The following is a 23124-nucleotide window of genomic DNA, read 5'->3' on the forward strand; positions in this document are numbered from 1 at the left end:
TGATGGATGGAGCGGCGAAGCAAACTGAGTTTTTCTTTATGGAAATGAGATGAGATCAGGAATAACTTAAATATTTGCATTTTCTCGAGAAATATTCCTAAATTATAATTCTTGACTCACATCTTCACTCCAATTCAAGCATTTGTACCAATTTATTCAATTTTTATTTTGCACAAATAGAAATGTGGAGGATTTAATTAATTTAATGCAGCTCAAACTCACCCTGCTCAGGAAAAAAAAAATATTCAGGGAGAAAAAATTACAAATAAAAAAACTAACTTAAATTAATAATAAAAAAATCCAAATAAAGTTCAAATAAATCATCCCTTTTTTCCCTGCTAAACCTCAGTTAGGTTTGAATTTTTAGGAGCGCAGCCTTCATTGCGTCTCCCCCGCTCCTCCCCCACTGCCTCACATCACTCCTCCCTCCTTCAGACAGCTCATTTATTCCTCCGCTTAAATTGAATTATCAGCTTTTTATTAGCGACTAAGGTGCGAGCTGGAAAGCTGCAGGGTCTGATCCTCTCATTATCCTGAACATGTTGTTGTTACGGAGTATTGATCAGGAATGATTGATTGGATCTGGGAAGGTTTGAAAATAAAAAGCAGAACTTTGGGACGGTTCTGTAATCAGAAGAATTTGGTTTTTGTCTTCCTAATTTTTTTCAGTCCTCAGCTCCAGTTTCTGGTTGGAATAAAGAATTCCTCCCTGCTTCCTCCTAAATTCCCTTTGCCTGTTTTTCCTTGGAATTAACTACTAACTTCTTTAGTTGCTCTATTTTATTCCATTTCTCACCAAAATGATTAATAAATCTCTTCCTTTCATCCCTGTTCTTTTCCAGTCTCCTTCTCCTCTTTTTGTCTTGCAGCTCTGTGGTCTAGAATCGGCCCACCCCTCGGAGCCTCGGAGGCCTGCGGCCCCAGAAGACTGGAACATCATGACTGTGAAAAGCCTTTTCTCGCCTCCTGACTGAAAGCTTGGAGTTAATCAGCTGAACATAACAAGCAGCGGATGATTTCTCTCCTCCAGGCAAAAATACAAAGATGAAGAAATTTCTGTGGAGGTTCGGACCCAAACGGATCGACACAAGAACACTGAAATGCTGCAGCTGTGGAGCTTCAATGAACTTCCAAATGGACAGAAGCTGCTTTGGTAATAATCTGGATTCCCACAGGAAACATACCTCAGATGAGCTCCTTAGTAATCCAGGATATTTATCTGCAACCTGCAGACCACCATCCATTGGAAGGAGACCAGGTTCCACAGAGACCTTCAGGGACCCTTCCCCCTAATACTTCTGGGTAGTATTATACAAAAGAGGCAGGAACATGCAGAACAGAAGCTTTTCATTCGACTATCGAGCTCAGATGTTCCTCAGTCTGACTACCTGTGGTCTGTAGGATTTTACCCAAGTTATTCAACAGCCTTTGAAACCATGGCCCGTCCTGAATGAGCAGCACGATCAGAGCATTTCATCCATGATATATTCTTGTTTTTAATCTTTAGAGAACTCTGGGCTGTCATGATCTCCAGAATGAGATGTTTGATGATGATGACAATTGAAAAGGGATTCTTTAAAGGCCAGATTTATCTGGAAGCCCGTAGGGTCTTAGTTGAACTGATGATTGGGTTACAAGTTATCATTACATTAGAGTTCAGGGTCTGTAGGGGCTTAGGGATGTTGAGATGTTTCAAAGTAAGAGGTGTGCAAAGACATGTCATTCTGCTGTTTGGGTTCAGGGTTCTTGCAGTTGTTCTGGGATTTGGGGCTTTTCAGACAGGATTCCTCTGAAGCTTTCTGCAGAAAAATAAGGTCAGACGTACGACGGTTTGAAGAAAGCAGGTTCAAACTCAGACAGACTCTGTCCAGGGCCCGGTTCTGCTTCCCTGTGTTTCTGGGGGTGTGAGCTTCCTCGCGTCGCCAATGCTTCCACAGGAACCTGTTCACTTACTGGTGGGACTGGTGCAAGACGGTGCAGCACACACACCTGCTCCATCTGTGTGTGATGGGTCTTTCTCCTCCTCCTCCATCCCTTCCTCTCTCTCTCCTTTTAAGGCCAGGCCCCACCCCCCCGCTGTGATGTCAGCGGCTTGGAGGAAGACCCGTGGGGTTTTTGGGTTTTGGCGTCCAGTCCTGTGGGGCCGCAGGGCTGAGAGTTTCTCCTCCATCCCGGGCGGGCCGCCTCTGCTTCTCTCTTTGGGGAAAAGAAAAAAGGCTGAGTGCTCACACTCGATTCGCCGTCCGAAGCCGTTTTCCTCCTGTTTTCTCTGAGGATTTTAGTTCTTTTTCCTCCTCCTCCTCCTTTTTCTCTGTCTCTGCGGGTTTCTTGTCTGTTGATTGACAATATAAAAAAAATAAAATGTTTTATCAGTTAAAAGTGAAATAAAGCTGAACAACTGAAAGTTCTAGCACCAATAAAAAACTTTTCATTCCTGAACAGAGATTTTACAGTTTTTTTTCCTCTTCGGTCTTCGAGCTCCTATTTTTCCTCCATTTGTTGAAATGTTTTTTTATTGAGAAGATCCGGTCCGTCCTGTAGAGCCCTAGATCTTCAGCTACTTTCCAGCTCTTCTTCTTCTGGTGCTTTTTGTTTTCTTTTTTCTTGTTGCTGGAGCATCTGATTGTGGGATGTTCGGGATCCAGGACAGCCTGCCTCGCGGGGCAACAGCCAGCATGAAGGAGGAGCCGCTGGCCGTTCGCTCCTGGATGCACTCAGCTGGCGTGGTGGACGCCAACACAGCCGCTCAAAGGTAAAGTGCAGCCTCCCCCAGGGAATCCTGGGAGCTGTAGTCCCAGCAGTCTTCTCTGAGGTTTTTAATCTTATTCTGAGTTCAGACAGAAAGCTGAGAATTATTTCTACTTCCTAAAAAAGAAAAAAAGAAAAAATAAAGAAACTAGTATTTTCTAATTAAATGCACGGTTGATTAGTATAATTTTGCACCTGGAAGAAAAAAATGTATTTGAAACAAAAAAGGGATGAAAAACAATTAAGTATAAGAATAAAAAAAAGTCTGTATTATTAATGTGAGCTGTGTTATAAATGCTGACAAAATAGCAAGAATATTTTTTTTATTTTTTAAAATATTTTTAGTAAGAAAAAAAAACTAATTCAGTTTTAAGGGATCTACTCCTCATAACGGAAAAAGGGAAAGTATATAGCAGGTAATTAAGTCAAGTTTTCCTTTAATTATCTATTTAGCTTATAGAAGAAAATCTTAGAAAATTAAATATAAACTGAACTTTGTTTTTATTTTATAATAGAAGCAGCATAATTTAAATTCAGCTGTCTGTGTTCAGACATCCACATTTCCTCTAATATTTCTGGGTTTGATGTCACCCTTAATTAATTAAAATGTGTGGTAAAATTAAAATACATAAAATTTTAAAACCCCCTCAGATATATTACCACAAAGAACCCGAACCTGAGATTAAACAGAAAGCTGAAATCAAATAAAAAATGATTTACTTTCAGGCAAATTAAATAATCTCTAATCAACTCTTAATACAAGTTTATTGTTAAAATATTTATAGGAATGTGATGATTTACATTTAGTGACGCAAAACCTAAAATTTATTCTAAATTAATCCGAAACTATTTAATCTGGATGCAAATAATTTTTAATTTAACACAAAAAATGTAAATGAAAGTCGGATTCCTTAATAACCGTCTGTGAAGGGCTGATTATTTCTGGGATTATACAGTAAAGTCTAAATTGAACCTTAATGTGATCCTGCAGCGTAATTATTACAATGACTCACAAAGGCCCTTTAATTTGTACATTTTATAATTAGCTTTCCAGTCAAATCCAATTTCAGAACAAATGTAGTAAAACTGCTTTAAATGAGGATTTTAAATAGATAAACAAGTTTAATGTTTGTTTAAATTAATCCCTTATAGATCATTTAATATGGGTTGATTTATCAAGATTAAAACATTACTGTACATTTATTGCCAAATGTTTCAGGATGTTTTTCTGTAATACAGATTTTATATTTGATGATGATCATTAAATATTTAAGTGTGTCTGTGTGTGTGAGGGAGAGGGGCGCACTCCTGGGCTGAAAGTAACGCTCCTGGTGTTCTCAGTCATATTGTAATGAGGAGCAGATTTACTGTCGGGGTCAAAGCTGCAGTTTGACTTCTTCTCTATGAATATTAATCAGTCGTGACTCCGCTGTGATTCTCTGTTTGCTCTTAACTTTATCTCCTTGACATGGCCCGAAGCAGCAGCCACGTGAAAAGCTTGTTTTTTTGGGTTTTAATCATCTCTCACAAACAAATCAGACTCGTTAACACGTCACAAACATGCATGTTGCACAGATTTGATGTGTGCGATCAGGTGTTGCCATCCTGCAGTTTGTTCTCAGAGGAGCACTTTATTTAAGCTCTGCTTCTACACCTTGCAGCGGCACCAAGAACTTTTGTTTTTATCTAAACCATCTCCATCTATTCATATTTACTGAAACTGGATTATTACAGGTGCAGAAAGACAGCAGTGAAATTACTGTACTTTAAATGAAGCGTTACCCCCCACAATAGGTTTTAGCTTTAAACACAATTATGCATAAGAAAAAAAATAATTATAGTAATATTCTACTTTATAGGGAAAGAAAAAAAAAAAAATTTTATTTTGGAACTATACTTTAAAATGAACCACCTCAAAAGGTGAATCTCTGCCTTTTTATTTATCAGTTTTAAATTTGGTTCTTTGTCTCAAATCTGACATCTTTTTATGAAAGATTAAACTAATGGTATAAAAAAAAATGTATGTTCAATGTTTTCTTTTTTATAGGATCTTTGCTCTGTAAAGGTTTTAAATGCTCATATGTGTTTGTTTTCAGTGGGGTGGGATTAGCTCGTGCTCACTTTGAGAAGCAGCCTCCGTCCAATCTGAGGAAATCCAATTTCTTCCACTTCGTTCTGGCGCTGTACGACCGGCAGGGGCAGCCCGTTGAGATCGAACGCACCGCCTACGTCGACTTTGTGGAAAAAGAAAAGGTGAGTAGAACAAAGTCAGGGAGGACGGGTCATAGAAAACAAACACATTGACAAGACTTTGTAAATGCAGGTTCTCATGCCAGAAGGTGAAGGAAACCCAAATGTGTTGCCAGAAATAAAAAACCCCGTTTAAAATTACTGATAAAATAGGACAAAAGGGCAAATTAAGCAACCCATGCCAGGATATGCATTTACCTTGCCTTGTTGATTGAAGTGAACTCACAAAAAACAAAAGCAAATCCTTTTTATGAATGTGCTTCATTCTTAACATGTTCAAGCCTTTGGATCAAGTGTGATTAAATAAATGCAACCAAAACTGTTTACAGTTAAAAGACTTTTGAGGAAAACAGAAATCTCTCCTGAAATCTCGATTAGGGCACTGAAAAGAAACACAAGCTCATATCTAAGTATGATAAACCTAACACGCTCAATTTAAATAAATGAACCCTGAACACATTAATCAGACCAGCTTCTTCTGCTGTTTTAGGAACCAAGTGGAGAGAAAACCAACAACGGGATTCATTACAAACTTCAGCTGCTTTACAGCAATGGTGGGTGTGCTTCTTTTAGTGCATGGAAAAGCTGAAACATTCGGATTAACAAGATCTTCTACTGCATGACCGTGAGTTTTACTGTTTGCATTTGTGTACAGGCGTTCGAACAGAGCAAGACCTTTACGTCCGACTCATCGACTCCATGACCAAACAGGTGAGGGATTAAGGAAACTAATTGTCCTCCTCCACCTTTGAATCACTCCCTTCCCCTTTTCCTTTTTCACTTATCATATTTTTCAGCCTTTTCTTTACTTAGCCTGTGTTAACCCAAAAACAGAAGAAAACACTCACATCTGAAATCTGATAATAATCTATTAAGGAAGTGATTTTATTCCAGAATCTAGATCTAATCTTCTAAACTAACAACACAGTAGCTATATTTACATGGACATAAGTAATCTGAATAAACGACTGAATGTGTCAAGTAATCATGCCAGTTGGAATATTCTGATCAGGTTTGGAAGGATTGAAATGAAATTGTCATCCAAATGAGAGGAGTGGTTTAAACCTGTCAAATCGGATCAGTTTCCACATAGACGCTTGTCAGGATCAAGTTTTTCTGACTGAGGCAAGATGACTGGAGTGCGCATGTGCATTCTGCAAAATGATGCATTTCCACTTCAAGGGGCCAGACGCTTCGGCTAAATGCTATCAGAATATTCCAATTGACATATTTGTGTGAAAAATTTGTCATCTGTTCTGCCATTTTTTCTTCTGATTACTCATACCCATATAAATATTACTATCTGATTAATTTCCATTTTTTTAATCTGAACAAATGTAATTTTGAATTTGACATTTTGTGCATGTAAACATATTTTACATGAGCTGGATCTGTTGGTGAAATGGTTGGTAGTGGTGTAGGTGCATCGACTGATTGCTACCAGTTGAATGTACATTGCTTTTATTGGTGGTTGTTTGTTGGTGGGTACTGGTTTTGTCTGTACTGGTTCTATCCATTGGTTTGTACTGTGTGCTGTACTTGCGTGTATGCACTGGTTGTATTCGTGTATGTGTGTGTTTACTGGATGGCACTATATGCAGTGGTTCGAACTGTGTGTACAGACTGGTACTGGTTGGTACTAGCTGTTTGCACATTGGTTTTATTTATGTTTGTTGGTTGGAGCTGGTTGTGTCTGTACTGGTTGTATTACTGTATAGCCATTGGTTCGTATGTGTGCACTTGTGTGAGTGTACTGGTTTGTAATATGCATTTGTGTGTGTATGTACTGTCCAATACTAGATGTTTCGTGTATGTAGAGTAGTTAGTGCTGGTTGGCCATGTTTTTGTTATTCTGTGTGGACAATTTCCCAGGAATATACTCAATTTTGGGGACTGTAGGTACTTGCGGGGACCAACAGCTGGTCCCTATAAGGGGAAGTTCTCTTCTTCGGCTGGGGATTAGGTTTAGGACAAAGGTGTGAATTGAGTTTAGGTTAGGTTTAGCGTTCGGTATAGTTGGTTATGGTTAGGGTAAGGGTCAGGGTTAGGGCATAAGAATTAATGGGAAATGAACGGAAGTCAATGGAAAGCCCCCACAAGGAGTGTGACACAACATACGTGTTTTGGTGTGTGTGTACAGGCTGGTACCAGTTGTGTATACATTGGTTTTATAGATGTTTATACTAGTTGTGTCCATACTGGTTTTATCATTGTATATCCATTGGTTGGCACTTGTTGTACTTGTGTGTCTGTACTGTGTGTCTTATTGGTTGGTACTGGTTTTGTCTGTACTGGCTGCATGTACATAGCCTGATACAAATTTTGTGTAGTGGTTATATGAATGTTTGTTCTTTGGTTTGTATCAGTTGTGTTGGACTGTGGGTATAGATTGGTTCTCTGAAGCCCCATTTACACATGGTAACCGAGATAAGTGTTGAGTGTAAATGGCACTCAAAACTGAACCGGACTGCGCCAGACACAACTGAACTGTTGTACACTAAACTGGTAATATTTCATCAGTAGGGCTCAGTTCTCAAATAACTGAGAGCGCATGAGCAGACCGCCTCATCTCCTTCAGACATGGGCAATGTGGAGTCAACAAGTCATCTCCATGTCATGTATTTAATCTACCCAGCCAATTAACCAGGTGAGTCCAATCTGCACAGGTTAATTCACGGTGAAGATTGGACTCACCTGCTTCAGTGGCTGGGTAGAACAAATACATGACATGGAGATGACTTGTTGACTCCACATTGCCCATGTCTGATCTCCTTACAGTCAGACTCCGCAATCATGAAATTACATTAATAAAAATATAAGCGTCCCTACCGTGACACACGATTTCCAGTGATGATTCTGCTTAGCAGTGTGATGAACCTCAACATCTGTCGTTGTTCCCTGCGTCTGTAAGCCCTGATTAGACTGTCGTTTGTGGTATCCATTTCCCAAAAGCCGACTCTGTCCAGTAAATTCACCAGAGGCTGCCTTTTCGCCTGACTCTCTGCAAACAATGAAATATCACAATGATAACAGAACATAACCTCCTGAATGATACGGGCACCGCTATGCTGGTTTAACTCTATAGAGCAGTAGTACCGTAGATCGCCACTAGGAGGCTAGGAACCGTGCTACTGTGGTGTCAAATGGTCGTAAGGAACCAAGCTAGGCACGGTTAACTGATCCAAGCTTGGCACGGATCGGTTTTCAGAGGGTAGCGTAAATGGGGCTTAAGTATAAAAGATGGCTGATCATAGATTAGATGGAATCACATATTATCTTCCAGTGTTTTCACCACGTCTATTCCATACATAGAGGTTTGTTACAGTTTCAGCTCCTTAACAAACAGTTGGGTTAAGGTTCTCACAAAGAAGGTTCTCTGTGATGAAACTAAAAGGTCAAGTGTATAAGGCATTAAAAGCACCAATTTCAGTGCACAGTGGGTGGTTAGTTCCACCTACTGTAGGAGTCGTGACCTAAAGGGGGAGAAACCCCAACAGTCGTCCGTAGTGACACAGTGTGATTTAACACTGATAAGTCACCTTACTTTCAGTTGCTAGAACAACAGACTTTAACAATACTGTAATACATTCACCATATCTGTTCTCATGGTTATTTGGATTTTTGGTAGGAGGATATCTATTTTTTTATTTGCATATTCATTTAAAGGTAGTATTGGTCCATGCGCATCCTGCAGCTGCTCCCAATTCACTTCACATTAAAATGTTTGAGGAAAGGTGTGGTAACGCTGGTAAACAGTTTTCTATATCTTTATCATTTTTATTCGCCTTAGGTTCTTCTTTTTGTCCCTACTGCCAACCTTTAGTATAAAAGCTGTGCACTCTTGTATATGAGGCTTCTAATCACAGTTCAAACTGATGATCAGCTGATCTCCTGTCTGCTTAAAAGGAGGTGAACCCAGAACCCGTGCAGCCTGCAGGGGGCACAGTCAGATATACGTTTTATGGGAATTAGCCGCCAGCATCAGTCAGTTCTCTACAGTCACACTAATAGAAATAAGCTGCGTTTAAATACAGAAAGTTATCTAATTAGAGTGATTTAAATGAGCATGCAATAATGTGTGGAGACTTTTAGCTCCAGCTGTCTGTCTCTAGCCTGCAGCTCAGTGCATGACTCTTTTCTGCCTGCTCATTACAGTCACAGCAATCACCAAAAACTAACCCTGTTCAAGACAAAGGTTCTGCAGCTTCAGTCTGAAGAAGAAGAACCTCTCTGAGTTCAAATATTTACATTTAAAGAATGCATTTCTGTTTCAGGCCATTATCTATGAGGGCCAGGACAAGAACCCAGAGATGTGCCGAGTTCTGCTCACACATGAGATCATGTGCAGGTAAGAACACCTGAACACACAGAGGTTCTCCAAACTATAAGCCATCAGATCAACAAAGATTTATACTGTATGGTTAATTACACTGGCCTCTGGGATTTACACATTATATCAAATAAATCAATAGATTGGTGCTAGTCAGAACCAGAACACCAACAAGCACCACTAAAGCGAGCAAGGCATGCATCATCAGTCAATACTTTGGTTGGTACCTTCCATGTTCTAAATAGCACAAACACACTGATGAATTTGCCCCTCTGTCTTTCATGTTTGGGTCATAGAAACCAAGAACTTAATCTTAAGGGATAAAGTGTAGAGATACATCTCCCCTGTTTTCAGTACTAAACTTAGTTTGGTCAACATAGGAAGCCCGGTTTATGATTTAGAGGTTTCGGCTAACCCAACGCACTCTGGGATCAGCTCATTTCAGCTTTATTAATGTAGAAATTAAATATTTCCTAAAGAAGCAGGGGTTATAAATGAAAGGAATCATAACCTAGCATTTTACAATAATTTTAAATTATGTTTATTGAATGTTAAATCATTTTTAGGAGGAAAAAAAATATAATAGACCTCATTCTGATCTATTTTGATACCCATTTTTGTTCTCGTGAGCTTGTTCATGAGAATTTTAAATATTTGTATACACATTCATGTGGATGTCGAATTGGCAATAATAGCAATATGCAATCTTTCCCGGACTCTTACACATTAGCTAAAATATTACACAAGCGGCAACTCTTCCTACCTGCAGGTAGTGAGTGATATGTAGACAAAGGTGAACCAAAATAGCGATTTGTGGGGAGCGCCCTCTTGTGGGCTGTTCTGGTTTAAACAATGGGCCCAGATGAAAAACAAACAAACAAACAAAAAAGAAATCTCATGTTTAAAAATTTCTCAGAAGGTTTTGATTGAAGCCAAACTCCCACACACACATTGTAACGTAAAAGCTCATATTTAAAGGTGACAATACCTAAACAGGATTGAAGCAGTTATGCTGGGAACAATCAAAGTTGTTCTTTGCTAACAAACAATCAGCGGGAACTAGGTGTCAGTGTCTCAGACCTAAACTCATGGAGACCAGACCTCAACAGCAGGATCTATGAGGATGAATCTTTTTGTCACTAACAAAGCTGTTTGTCATTCTGTGTGTTAGTCGCTGCTGCGATAAGAAGAGCTGTGGAAACAGGAACGAGACGCCGTCGGACCCTGTCATCATCGACAGGTAACGTTTCATATTCAACATGTTCACAGCTAAATGATAACGCATTGTCATGCAGTCCACATAAGCAGCTGCACAGACGCTTGGTACCTAACTGTTTATTTCACCGTTCATTAACATGGAAAGGTAGCCTGAAAAGATTAAGAAAAACTCCCCGGTTCTGCAAAAATAAAACAAACACAAATTCCGCCACTTATCTGGAAAAACTAAAGTGAAAACCATCTATGAACAGGATGCAGCTGGATGAGAAAGAGGAAAAAAGTCAATGAAGGCAACACTTTTTTTTAGAGCAGTGTGAGAAAAAAAATGAAAACATTTAATTTAACTTTGCACAAAGAAAAAACACTAAGACACAGAAACAGATTGTGGTAAACAAATACTGTAAAAATAGAATACAAACTGAAACACACACCGGAATATGGAACGAAAGACTAAAACACTCATTGACATACAGAAGCATGCTCAGAAATGTAACATAACACAAAATATTAATGAAACAGACCAACAGGCACTGAAAAACTACAACTCAAATTAAATAGCACTGATAAAAAGGTAAAACAAGGAAACACTCACCTAAAAACACATTTAAGCACTGAGTGAAACACTGGACCATGCAAGAACAACCAAATGAAAACAAACTGAAACGCACATTAAAATAGGGCTGCAACTAACGATTATTTTGCAAATCGATTAATCTTTTAGAATATTTTTGTTGATTAATAAAGATTCTTTAAAGAAGACTTTTTATGAAATGATACCAGGTGAAAGTCTAACGTTTGCAGTCGTGGATTGAGCATATTGACAGATAAAAATTGTTTTACATTAAATGTAAAATGTTTATTATTTTTAAACAATTTTGGTATAATTACTGCTCCAAGTGGGCCGCTCTTTCACCTAAAGGCATGATTTAGAGTCTCTATACTCCAGTTTAGGATTAATCGATTATTAAATTAGTTGACAATTATTTCAATAATCGATTAATCACGATTAATCTGATTAATTGTTTCAGCCCGGCAATAAAATATTAAAAACTGCATCACACACTGAAGCTTTTAAAATATTGACAAACACCGAAACACACATAAAATTTTGGAAACAAACATTTGAAACATGTATAAATAGTGCTTATGATGTTGCTGCAGTAGGATAAGAAAACACACTAGAACCAAAGCAGTGCTCAGTTTGGTTACTGGAGCAGCAAATAGGTGTGAGTGTATAAGTGACCACAGACCAGAGAAAAGTTAAACTACCAGCTTATTATTTTGTTGATGTGGGAAAAAAAAAAAAAGAATTTCCTGTTTTTCTTTTATCTGGTTTAGGTACAATTGCCTTTTACATTTTGAACCTATAATTAGGTCTTAAAGGGATAGTTTTTTTTCTTAACCTGTTATTGCTGTTTTGTTTTTATCTCTATTTAAGTTCAAGATGCAACTGTTCATATATATAACAAACAGATTTTTATCTTTTTTTTTTTATTATTTTTGAGTTAACTTACAGTTGTATTAAAAGGGAAGCTACCTTAATTCCCAGTTTGAACAATTTGTTGTTCTAGTGTCAAGTAGAAAAATTGCCCACACTTCTAACACTGATGTAACAGCAAAAAAAGTGCTAACAAAAAAGATAAAAAAAAATAAAATAAAAGCAAGGAGTAACATAAAGTAACTTAGCAAAAGACCGAAAAACTCTGTGTGTCTAATTAAATTATTAACAAGATTCAGCAAAAAAAGTAACTCCTGCAACTAAGAGCTCACAGGAAACATCTCCATCTTGTTTCTCAATCATGGAATCAAGCTCAGCTATCAACTCAGATATGTTTTTTTCCCATCCACTTTTCAGCAGAACATTACAAGCCAGATGAAATAACCTATGATACTTAAAATGGAAAATCATCAAACACTAAATGACTTTAAATGTCTGTTAAACTCAGTTTTACTGAGTTTCCAGTGAAACTTAGCACTAACAGCATTTGAAATGAGACTGCAACATCAGAAGAGGAAGCCATGCTTCACCCCAAAACCAACTCATTGCAAATAGCCACAAATCTTTACAAGAAAACAACATAAAAAGGCTTATATTTTGATAAAAAGAAATAAAATAATTACTCATGTTACTCACAGGAAATTAAATATACATTTTTACTCACCATCCAGTTAAGGAAGCTCAACTCAAAAGAGAAAAAATTACTTTTAAAAAATGCTAAAATAAGTACAAACTCCTTCAAACTGCAAACATGTATTCAGACAACTTCTATTGACTCTTTACTCATTGTTTCCATGACCCTTTTTTTCTTTCACACACCTGAGCTCCATTTGGATGCCTGCTTCTCTCTCATTATTTCTATTTGCTGTTTTCTAGAGCCAAGAGACATAAAACCAGATTTGCCAGAGATGGTCACATGGGTTACTGTATGTGATCTTTCAGAATAAGAGTCTTTAAATTCACACTTTTCAAAACTAACCAAATAAAAGCATAATTTTGTTTTAACCAAAGTTCAATAATATAACATAAATTATATAGATTTCTTCTGACTCTTTTAAGGGTTTTGTGGGTGTTTTGTTTTTAAGTGATGTTGCTTATTTCTTGTCTATTTATCCCCATTTAGGTCATTTTTGTGTGGCTATTTATTACACTGACTAAAATTAAGTTTTTTTAATATTTACTTACAATGTACTTGAGACCTACGTCTTTTATGAGCGACCTCCATCCCTGCCTCCCCTCACCTTCTCTACACCACTCTGTCTGTTGTAGATTGCTTCCTCTTCCTAGGAAATACCTTTTCTTGGGAGATGGTCCTCAACTAAAAACACCTTTAAAGAGGGCATAGAATGATTATATAGGGTATTTGGTGTTTGTCCTTAAGGTCTCTGAATAGGGTGTGTAACATTGGTCGGGCTGAAAATGACATATTTGCTGTTCTACGAGCCATAATGCAAGCCTGACTATAAGACTCAGAATGGAACGACAGGTTTTCTTCCTTTTATGGTATGGCCCTGAATATTTAGATGAGCTGTGCACTGATTGGTTGGTTTACAAGGAGCGAAGCTGCTGAGCAAAGACGCATCATAGCAACAAGCACTCACTCACTGAAATATCAAATTGTTGACATGATAGGCTAACCAGACGTCCTCTTTTTCCCGGACATGTCCTACTTTTAATGCCTAAAAAAATGTTTGGGGGGAATTTCAAAATCATCCGGGATTTTGGTCGACTACAGCGCAGCAGAACCGAGCCGTCAGCTCTGGGACTGGTCTGGGAAGTCCGGCGGACAGGGGCAGTGAGTAAGCAGGGACGGAGCGACCAAACCCGACCTGGTGACAGTAGCGTGGACAACGGTGGCCCCGTGCTTGGGCAGGCGGGGGGAAGCATGGTGAGGCAGGCGGACTGGGTCTGGTTCAGACCAGCCACGGAGCTGATGACTTGGTTCGAATGCCCCACTGGTATTCGGGCCCCCCCCCCCCCCCCCCCCAAAAAAAAGTGCCCTTCATATGCTAGCATTGCTATCAACAGATTAGTGACAGACTCATACTTACAGCCGTTGTGATGCCCTTATGGTCGGAACAGCCCCTCATTTCACTAAAAGAAGTTTAGCTGACCCTGCATCAAACTCTACCGGGATCTTGTGATACATGAAAATAATCCATGCATGTAAAGCCGTCGGATCCTTTTGTGATGCAGTTTAGAAATGTGAGATTTGCAAAGAAAGGAGGTGTCGATCGGGTTTGAACTTCTCTGTACGTCCATTTCACCCACTGAACTACTGTTATCCATCTATGACAATGCCAACTTGGTTTCGCATTCTATAACTCCTTTAAAAGCAGGCCCAGCAGAGAAAGTGCTTTCTGCAGCAAAATCTGCCCTGTCTTGTTTGGTGCAAGACTGCAAGACTGCAACAGGTCCTTTCCAGGACCTGTGCAGGTCAAGAGTCAGAGAAGGGGCATCTAACGTCTCTGCAGACCCCACAGATACTGGATACCGTTTAGACTTTAACCTTCAGGGTGGTGCTGCAGAAATCTACTTATCAAACCCAAACATCACAAAGAGAGTTTTTCCAGTCCCTCTTCTGAACATGGAAGATCAATAAAAAAATGCAGTTCCTTGGTTGTAAACACTTTCTTAGCCAATAAAGATAATTCTAATTCTGAAATACACACTATAAATTAGCACTTTGTCCCAAACTTCTGCTATCCACTGAGTGTTTGAAGCATTAGTTCTCTTTCACTGTTAGAAAGGGTCTAATCCAGGGCCTCATCCTAAAAAGATTTGAGTGTATTAAAACAGACGTGAATCTGCTCGCATATGCTGGTCTAAAAAGCAGGTGTAAATATTATTGAATGTGCAAAATAGGCAGAACAGCAGGTGCACGCTTTTTGTGTGTATGCCTTTTTAAAATGTAGATCGTATTCTAATGACTATATCTCCAGAAATACTGTATGGTTAATAGATTAGAAAATGTAAATAATTACCGCCTTCAGGAAGATTTATTAAACCTGAAGCTGTCTGTGGGCAGAGGTTTTTTTGCATCTATATTTAACATGTTTAAAAATCAGGTGTAATTTGCCTGCACACATTTCTGCAATCATATAGTTATAATAACAGACGATGGGAGTCTTTGCACATGTTAAACATACAGTAATTGATTGTCAGAATTAACAATAGTTGAAAAATATAAATGTGGAAAAGATGTCAGCACCAGCCAACAAACATTAAAGCAGCATGAACCAAAACCAAAAACAAATAAAAATAACAGAACATTAACAACAACCAGAGAACAATCATCTCCCCATAGGTGCTCCTGACTGAAGTGCTCGTTTTTAACTTCTGATAATTGTGATTTTCATTTCTCCGTTAATGTTCCTTTAGGGCTCCAAGAATGACAACTTTGTTGTATAAAATTATCATTGGCTTATTATGTATGATTTTTTTGTGGAGATAAATTTGACTGTATAAAGCTTAACCTCACTGCTGTAGATCTGACAGTGGCTCCCTCTTTGTCAGAGGAAGTTTGGAAGTCGGAGCAGAAATGCCAGCAATTTCAGATTTTTTCAATTACTTTACATTGTTTAGACATTTAAAATGCTTATATGTTGAGTGCACCATGACATTAATCAGAATTAGTAATGACATACAAGTAGTTTTTATGTTTGTTATGTATTATCAGGGGCTCTCCAAGCTTCCATGGGGCCCTAAGCTACATTTTATTTTGGGGCAATCTTTTTCTCTTAGTCAATAGTCAGATGATTGGATAATTCACACACCTTATCTAAACTCATCACAGCTCTGGTTGAGCAGTTACAATATTTCTATTATTTGGTATAGAATGTATTCATGATAAAATTGCAAAATGTGCTAAAATTATCTGCAGTACAATAACCAAAAATAAGCAAATATTTAAATGAAAATAAATAGATAAATGAAAGTAACAAAATCGTTACCTGAAACCATGGCACTAATAAATAAATTAACTAATTCAAAACTGAATAATTACATCCTAAACTATTTAAATGTATGTAGCTGCATTGAAGGCCTCTATAAAAAAAATTGAAGCTATGTTCATGCACACATTTTATATTATTCTACTTTGCTCAATATTCCATCTACTGATTTAAACCTGTGCTTTGTGTTTCTCGTGGCTTCAAAGTTATTGATGATTTGTCTGTAACTGTGCGGATCCTGTCATTATACCTTTCAGTGATAATGTGCCTTGGCTACTTTGCCAAGGGGATATCCCTTTGGCTGACTGGGCAGTGTGCATGACTTCCACCTGGGACTATGGGTTTGAATCCTGTTGTGCATCGTGCCACATGTATAAAGAGTCTGAAGGCTGAATTTGTTGTTCAACACTAATTAATGCCAGTATTTCCTTTCTACAGATAATCTCTAATGCCTGTTTTGCAGTTATAAGTGATGATTTCTAAATTAAAAAAATGTATGTATTTATAGGGGAGAGTGGGGTAAGATGAGCCAGTGGGTAAGTTGACCCACCCCTTGTATCTAGGTAACCGTTCACATGTTTTGTCATGTGACCATAAATTCAGGAAGCACCAATCATTTCCATCTTGCTGTGATAAAGACAAGCACATGGGAGAAGGGGTAAGTACTTTTTTACACAAGAAACTGTTTTTTGCTTGTTTAAGTAAATTTACAGCATATCAGGTAAAATGACTGTTATATCAAAGCAAATTTATCTGGGTCTAAAATTATATATTATACTTGTTGGTGATTTTCTTACGTATAAAATCATGTGAATCACTTCACTAAAGATTAGCCTGAATTTCTAAGCTAGCCCATTTTTTTCCAAAATGGTGGCTATGGGGCAAAGTGAGCCAAAGGCTATGGGGTAAATTGAGCAAATGGTTCAACTTACCCCACCACAAGGCAAGCGCTCTCAGACGTATAAAATAGTATTTCTTTGAGTATACTCAACTGGTTTGTCAAATGTTTACCATTGTAGAACATGGATCATGCCAAGAACCTACAAGAGAAAAACAAACTGGGGCTCAACACCCCTTGAAGCGCTGGAAAGAGCACCCAATGATGTCAAGGCTGGAAAGTCCATCAGATCAGTGGCAAAAGAGAGAAATATTGACAGGTCAACATTGAGGAGATACATAAAGAAGAGGGAGGTAAAGGAAGTAAAAGCAGCAGGGTACAGTGGAACAGCAGAAGCAAGGAGAGTCTTTTCAGAGGAGATGGAGAAGGACCTAGCAGACCATATCAAGCAGCTCGCAGACCAGTTCCATGGCCTTAAACCAAAGAAATGCCGGGAACTGTCATTAGAATTGGCAATCAGAAACAACATTCCTATCCCCAGCAACTGGAGAGAGAAAGGTTTAGCCGGTAGGAAGTGTAAGAAACAACATAACTCAGTAGGTTGACATAGACCAATTTATCTTGTGTAGTTCAATACAGTACCATTTCCTTTTAAGGTAACGATTGGTTTAGGAATTTTATGGCACGCCACCATCTCTCCTTCTGAGCACGAGAGTTCCAGTGATTAAAGAAGTGAACCAGATGTCTCAGATCTGGTAGTTGGTGACTTTGTCATCGTAAAATTTGCATCCAAATGCAGAAGCCACCATTACATTGGCTTCGTTGACAGCCTTGCAGGCAACGGAGTGCCAGATTTCTGAGAAGAATCCGAGGGATCACTGGCAGTAAGAAACCCACCTTTGCATTCAAGAAAAATGATGAGGCATCTTTCCCACGGAGTGATGTGCTGAAGAAGCTACCTCAACCTCAAAAGGTTGGAGGAACTGCAAGGAGGGAGCAACAGTTCATGTTCCTCTGCAACCTTGACAGTTGGAATATTGAATAGTTCTTTTGATTAAATGGTTTTGAAACTGACTGGTGGTTTGTTCTCAGAAGTTCAAAACTTTTCAAACTGTTTGTTAGCACAATATGCTCATGTTTACATTTTAAAACCTATAGGGTCAGTTTACCCCAAGATGGCTCAATTTACCCACTTACTTGGTTCAACTTACCCCTAACCTGGGGCAAGTTGAGCCACAGGAGCACTTTTTTTTTGAGAAGTCATTATTTTGGGCAGCTTTGTCAGAGATGCATTCTGATAATTTCATTTAATAGGAGACATCCTAAAATAAAATAATATGTTTTCATTCTATTTCTGTGTAATTTTTCCTTACGTCCAGAACAACATAAGTAAAAAATGGCTCATCTTACCCCACTCTCCCCTATATTTTTTTAAATCGCAATTTTACCATTAATAGGAAATCAATATACAGTACATGCCATAAACTATATGTATGTATTTTCTACTTGCTCTTTGGAGCCTCAGAGTTGCCCTTGAAACCTGATAAGCTGCCTAGTTAGCTTATGCTTTAGGCCAGGCCTAATTATCATTATGATCTTTGACTTAGAACTTAATCTCTCTTTTACAGCGACTCTCAAACTGCCACAAGCACATGTAATTTACTCATTCAAACAGTATGGACTGAACTGGTTTCCAGGTCTTATCTTTTGCATGTCTTTTTCGATCTTACTTTTTTGGGAATCCTTAAAGATCAGGCCCGCTATGAGAAAAGGGTAAATAGCTGATGTTAAAATAACTATCATGGAAATCCTGGTATATTTAATTCGTATAGAAAACATTAAATGGAATGCTTGGAAGTATGAATATCCTAGTCAGCAAGTTGGGCAATACAACTTTACCCAACCTCTGCATTTTTTGTGAATGCTTCTACTTGCATCAACACTTGTAAACTTTTAAATTTTAAAAGTTTCTTGCAGTTCTTTCTGGTTTACGTGCCTTTTTAGCCAGCTTTACACTCAATTATTTTACTGTTTAGATGACAATACTTTTTAATGCAGATTAAATGCCCAAAACACTGCATAGAAAATTTTTTTTCATAGTTAAGTGTGGCCATGGAGACAATCAATCTGATTTCCCAGTTCGGGGGTAAATCCTAAACACCATTTATCCTGGCACTTTCTTACTCAACTTCTTAGTTGTAGTACCTCATCATACAGGAATTAGGTTGGAAATATTAACTGTATCTTCAATATTGTATTAATATATATTACTTTAATTAAGAACCTGCCTGATTTATTAGGGTAGTTGTTGGCTGTTACATTTCTGGTTGGCCCATAACTGGACTTTCATCCTGCACTTACTTTTAGTAAAAGGTTTTTAATGTAATTTAATGAAAGATAAAAGTGATGAATAAAACAGTTGCAAATAAATAGCTGGAATTAGCAAATAGGGAATTTCTTGCATGTCAAACAAAGTGTGAACCAAGAGCAAAACCAGTGGAAACATTTGATGATAAACTGCAGCAGTAGTGAGTGTTGGGTTTTATTTTTTACTGTCTGCTGTAAAACCAATCGTCTCTTGAGGATATCAGGACGCCTTGGACCTTAGATCAGTGCTGACATCAGACCAATGGTGAAAACAGAGGAAGATTAGAATCAACTTCAATGGTTCATCTCTTATCTGTAATTTTAGCTGAATCAGCTAAGAGTGGAAAAGCTAAGGTTCTTTTTCAATATCAATGTTGGAGAACATGTCTGTCAGATAGAGACTAAATGAAACCATTTTGACCAACTTTGTGTCCTGCTACCAAGGCTAAATTAACATAAAAAACAGAAATGTTTCAAAACCAAGCAGTCGCCATAGATTTCACCAACTCCTCTAGTCAAGGACCTGCGTTTGGATTAAACGCGACACTGAACAGAACTTGTTGCACATCTGCTGAGCCTGACACATGTGCTGCTACTTGGAGATTCTCTCACCACAAGCTGCTCTAAATGAACACCTTGATGCTACCAGTTTACCCTTGTTGGGTAGCAAACCTCTTCCTAACTGGCATCATAATATTTACTATGTTTGCATAGTGGGATCAGGATCGAACTGAGCTCTTGGATCTGGATGTGTCTCTATGATCGGATTGGGGCAGGATTAAAGGAATTAATCTGACGTGAATTTGGATGAAACGGGATTGTTTACACCTGCATATAAACAGGAGATGTTTTCTAAAGAACTTTGAGGTGATTTGGCTCCAAACTGGCGCTTCACAACCTTAAAACCATACAAATCAACCAAACTGGACTAAGCTGATTTTCAGGATGGTTTCAGCACGTAAAGGATGACTTTAGTAAGAGGTGCATTCATTTAGACATTTTCTGCCTGAAGCTGAATTTTTTAAATCTGTAAGTTTGTCCAAAATATACACTTTATTTACCAGTGCTCTAACCTGAAGACAGGCTGTTAGGATGCTTTGACTGAGGTGGACATGTTCTAATTAAAGTGAACAGAGTACAAACTGCAGGAATAATAGCTGCAAACAGGAGAATCTTAGTGCTGTAAATCTAGAGAAATCCACACCACTTAGAACGTAATAGGATAATTCCTTGAAATGCTGCTTGATCCGGTCCGAAAGAGGCTGCACCTCCTCCTCTTCTTCCTCTCCTCTTTTAGCCTTCCTCCTCCCCCTCCTAACTCCTTTCTACTGTCCCAGGAGGAATCATACGCTTTCCTCTCTTCTCTTCTCTTCACCTCCCCCTCCTCTGAGTGTTAATCTGCCCCCCCTCCCCTCCCCAACCCCTGGTCGCTGAAAGAGCAGAGAGGGGGAACAGGATGGATGGATGGATGAGTGCAGCAGGCTTTTGAAAAGAGAAGTGGTGATTTTACAGCAGCTTTTTTTTTTTCTCTCCCCCCTGCCTGCTGAAATGCATGATGGGAAGGTCTCCTGTGTTTTCAACAGCGTCCAGTGAGCAGGAAACATGTCAGGGTCAGACTGCAGCTCAGAGCACAAACACTCAGAGAAAACCCGTCACTGCTTCATATTTCGGCTCTGGTGCAGGAACACAGCCTGCTGATGCTTCACCTGTGCAAATATCTGCAGGATAACAAAAGCTAATGTTGATTTCAGGTTTTATATTGGGATTATTGTAATCTTTTTAAATCACTGAATCACCGCTGACAAATTAAACCATCTGTCTTCTTTAAAAATGTAATAAGTGGGACTTAAAACCTCTGCTTTAAATCATTTTTGTCGACTTTAACTGAACCAAGTTATTCTGTAAAAGAGGCAGCAGTTATTGAGAGTAACTTCTGCCAGTCAGGATGGATAATGTCAGGATTCAACATGCAGAATAAGTGATTGCAGACACCATGGCTAATCTTGGTAGTCTTAGGCTTTGAATCCTTTGAGGTCTGAACGGTGACTGGGATAGTAGTTCAACTCTTTCATACTGCATTCTGCATGTTTTTCCAGATCATCCAAATGTTTATGTTGTTTTTAGCTGACTGCAAGTTTAGGTCCATTTTAGATTTTAAAGATTTGCACTTTTCAAATCTGCTGTAATATATTGGTAAAGGGGGTTCATGTTATTTTTCCTGGCTTTCACATGCTGAAATAACACTCAGGATTAATATTTTGAGTATTTTCTTTGGTCTATTGTGTTAATGTCTAACTATTCGTATTATTCTCTGCTCTACATCCAGGTTTAAATTTAAAATCTCGGTTTCACCTGCTCTATGCTTTAACCTTCAGCTATAGAACGCTTTTACAAAAACCAGCCATGTTCTTTCCCCAGGCTGTGTCTCTGATGAACATGTAGTAGTAAAAGAACCTAAATCAATACCAAGCTCATTTGCATGAATATAACAATCTCTTCCTTATTTTGTAATATGACGCAGGTTTTCATATTTACTAGAAAAACACCTCTATTTTCCTTCTTTGCAGATTTGTGCTTAAAGTGCCTGATCTAAATAATTGCAAAGAATAAAATATGCAAACAAAAAAGTTGAAAACAAAAGTTAAAAAAAAAAAAAAAAAAGATAAAACCTGGAAAAGCGGACCTTGTCAGCTCTTCTGCAGAGCATATCCTGCTTAACTTAATGGCGTATATTGCAAACCTGCATCGGGCAGTTTAAACATAACTGTTCCTGTTATGGAGCCCTGAAAGAATCATTGAAGTTAAAAAATTTTCTTTTATTTTTATAATCATGCAACACACTTCAATAATGTTTTTTTTTTTTTTTTTTTTTTTTTTTTTAATGTGCTTGTCATGATGGGTTCTAAAAGAGCGACCCAAGTATGCAGAACACCACTGACGGACACGGGAATAAAAGTTTAACAAGTTTATTTTGCTACAAGCACACAGAATGTACTGGTTCTGGCTTGGGCCTGGATACTGGTTCACCGGAGTCTGCGTGAGAGACAGTTCAGTTAGCGTTGCAAGTTGGAGCTTGATTTCTTGATGATTACTGATTGTACCTTGAGGGTTCTTGAGGTTAGCCTTGGGAGAGTCACTGTTGGATCTGGAGAGGAGTTGATCAGCAGAGTCCGCTTGCTGCTTCAGCGTCTTACGTCTAGTAATGAACAGACCTTGGCTTTGGGTTTTCCAGCTCTTAGTCCAGAGCTGCATGGAAGTTCTCTATGGTTCTTCAGGTTTGGCTCTGAGGGTCGGCTCGGCAGGTTAGCTCTTCCTGAGCTTCACAGAGGAGACACTGGTTTCCTGGAAGACAGAGACAACGGTTAGAATCCAGGCTGGATTCAAAGTCACAAAGATTCACTGAGAGTCTAGGCTTAGGCGCTGACCAACTGGATCAACACTGCGGCGTTGAGGCAAGGTCTGAAGACAGCTTATATAGTGGATCCTCTGATGATCTTGATGGGCTGCAGCTGTGCAGGAGGCTCAGTCAGAAGGATCCACGGCGGACTCTGCTGGAGAAAAGGTGGAACTTCTCCAGCTCCCAACAGTGCTGGACTAAGCAGACATTTTTCTTTTTTAACACAATTCCTCAATCATTTTCCACTATTATTTCTCACAGTGCAAATATGTTCACAGACTCTCTTTCCATCCTCTGCTATTGTATCAGTGCTTTTTTTGTCCACAATAACTGCAGACATTTTGCATGTGAGTTTGCACATCACTTTCATAAATAGCCTAAGTATACACACAAAAATTTTGTGAAGCTTCACGTTCAATAAATCACTTGGCAGTTGGTAAGTATTTACAGTTGCATATCCTCCAACTATAGATTTGCACAGTTTAGCCATTTGAAAATGATTTGCATATTCATGAAGCTGCGTAT

General features: G+C 38.5%; 2 protein-coding genes across 5 annotated transcripts in view; both read left to right on the top strand.

Moving 5' to 3' along the window:
• Nucleotides 1-472: 472 nt before the first annotated feature.
• LOC119776000 (transcription factor COE3-like) overlaps nucleotides 473-23124 on the top strand; it is a 54813-nt gene continuing 32161 nt past the window's right edge. For 2 of the 4 annotated variants that reach the window (XM_038274191.1, XM_038274192.1), the window contains exons 1-6: nucleotides 473-2752; nucleotides 4845-5001; nucleotides 5489-5552; nucleotides 5654-5709; nucleotides 9273-9346; nucleotides 10500-10568. In XM_038274191.1, the coding sequence (XP_038130119.1) occupies nucleotides 2631-2752; nucleotides 4845-5001; nucleotides 5489-5552; nucleotides 5654-5709; nucleotides 9273-9346; nucleotides 10500-10568 (542 nt within the window). In that variant the 5' untranslated portion in view covers nucleotides 473-2630. The remainder of the gene's footprint in view (nucleotides 2753-4844; nucleotides 5002-5488; nucleotides 5553-5653; nucleotides 5710-9272; nucleotides 9347-10499; nucleotides 10569-23124) is intronic. The other 2 variants (XM_038274188.1, XM_038274189.1) reach the window with 1 other exon arrangement.
• zgc:113274 (uncharacterized protein LOC552925 homolog) lies at nucleotides 17004-18080 on the top strand. Its single transcript, XM_038274193.1, has one exon. It carries the CDS (start codon nucleotides 17027-17029, stop codon nucleotides 17438-17440), a length of 414 nt encoding a protein of 137 aa, XP_038130121.1. The 5' UTR covers nucleotides 17004-17026; the 3' UTR covers nucleotides 17441-18080.

This window comes from Cyprinodon tularosa, unplaced genomic scaffold, assembly GCF_016077235.1.
Source record: "Cyprinodon tularosa strain WSP-4 unplaced genomic scaffold, ASM1607723v1 ctg90, whole genome shotgun sequence".
Lineage (NCBI taxonomy): Eukaryota > Metazoa > Chordata > Actinopteri > Cyprinodontiformes > Cyprinodontidae > Cyprinodon > Cyprinodon tularosa.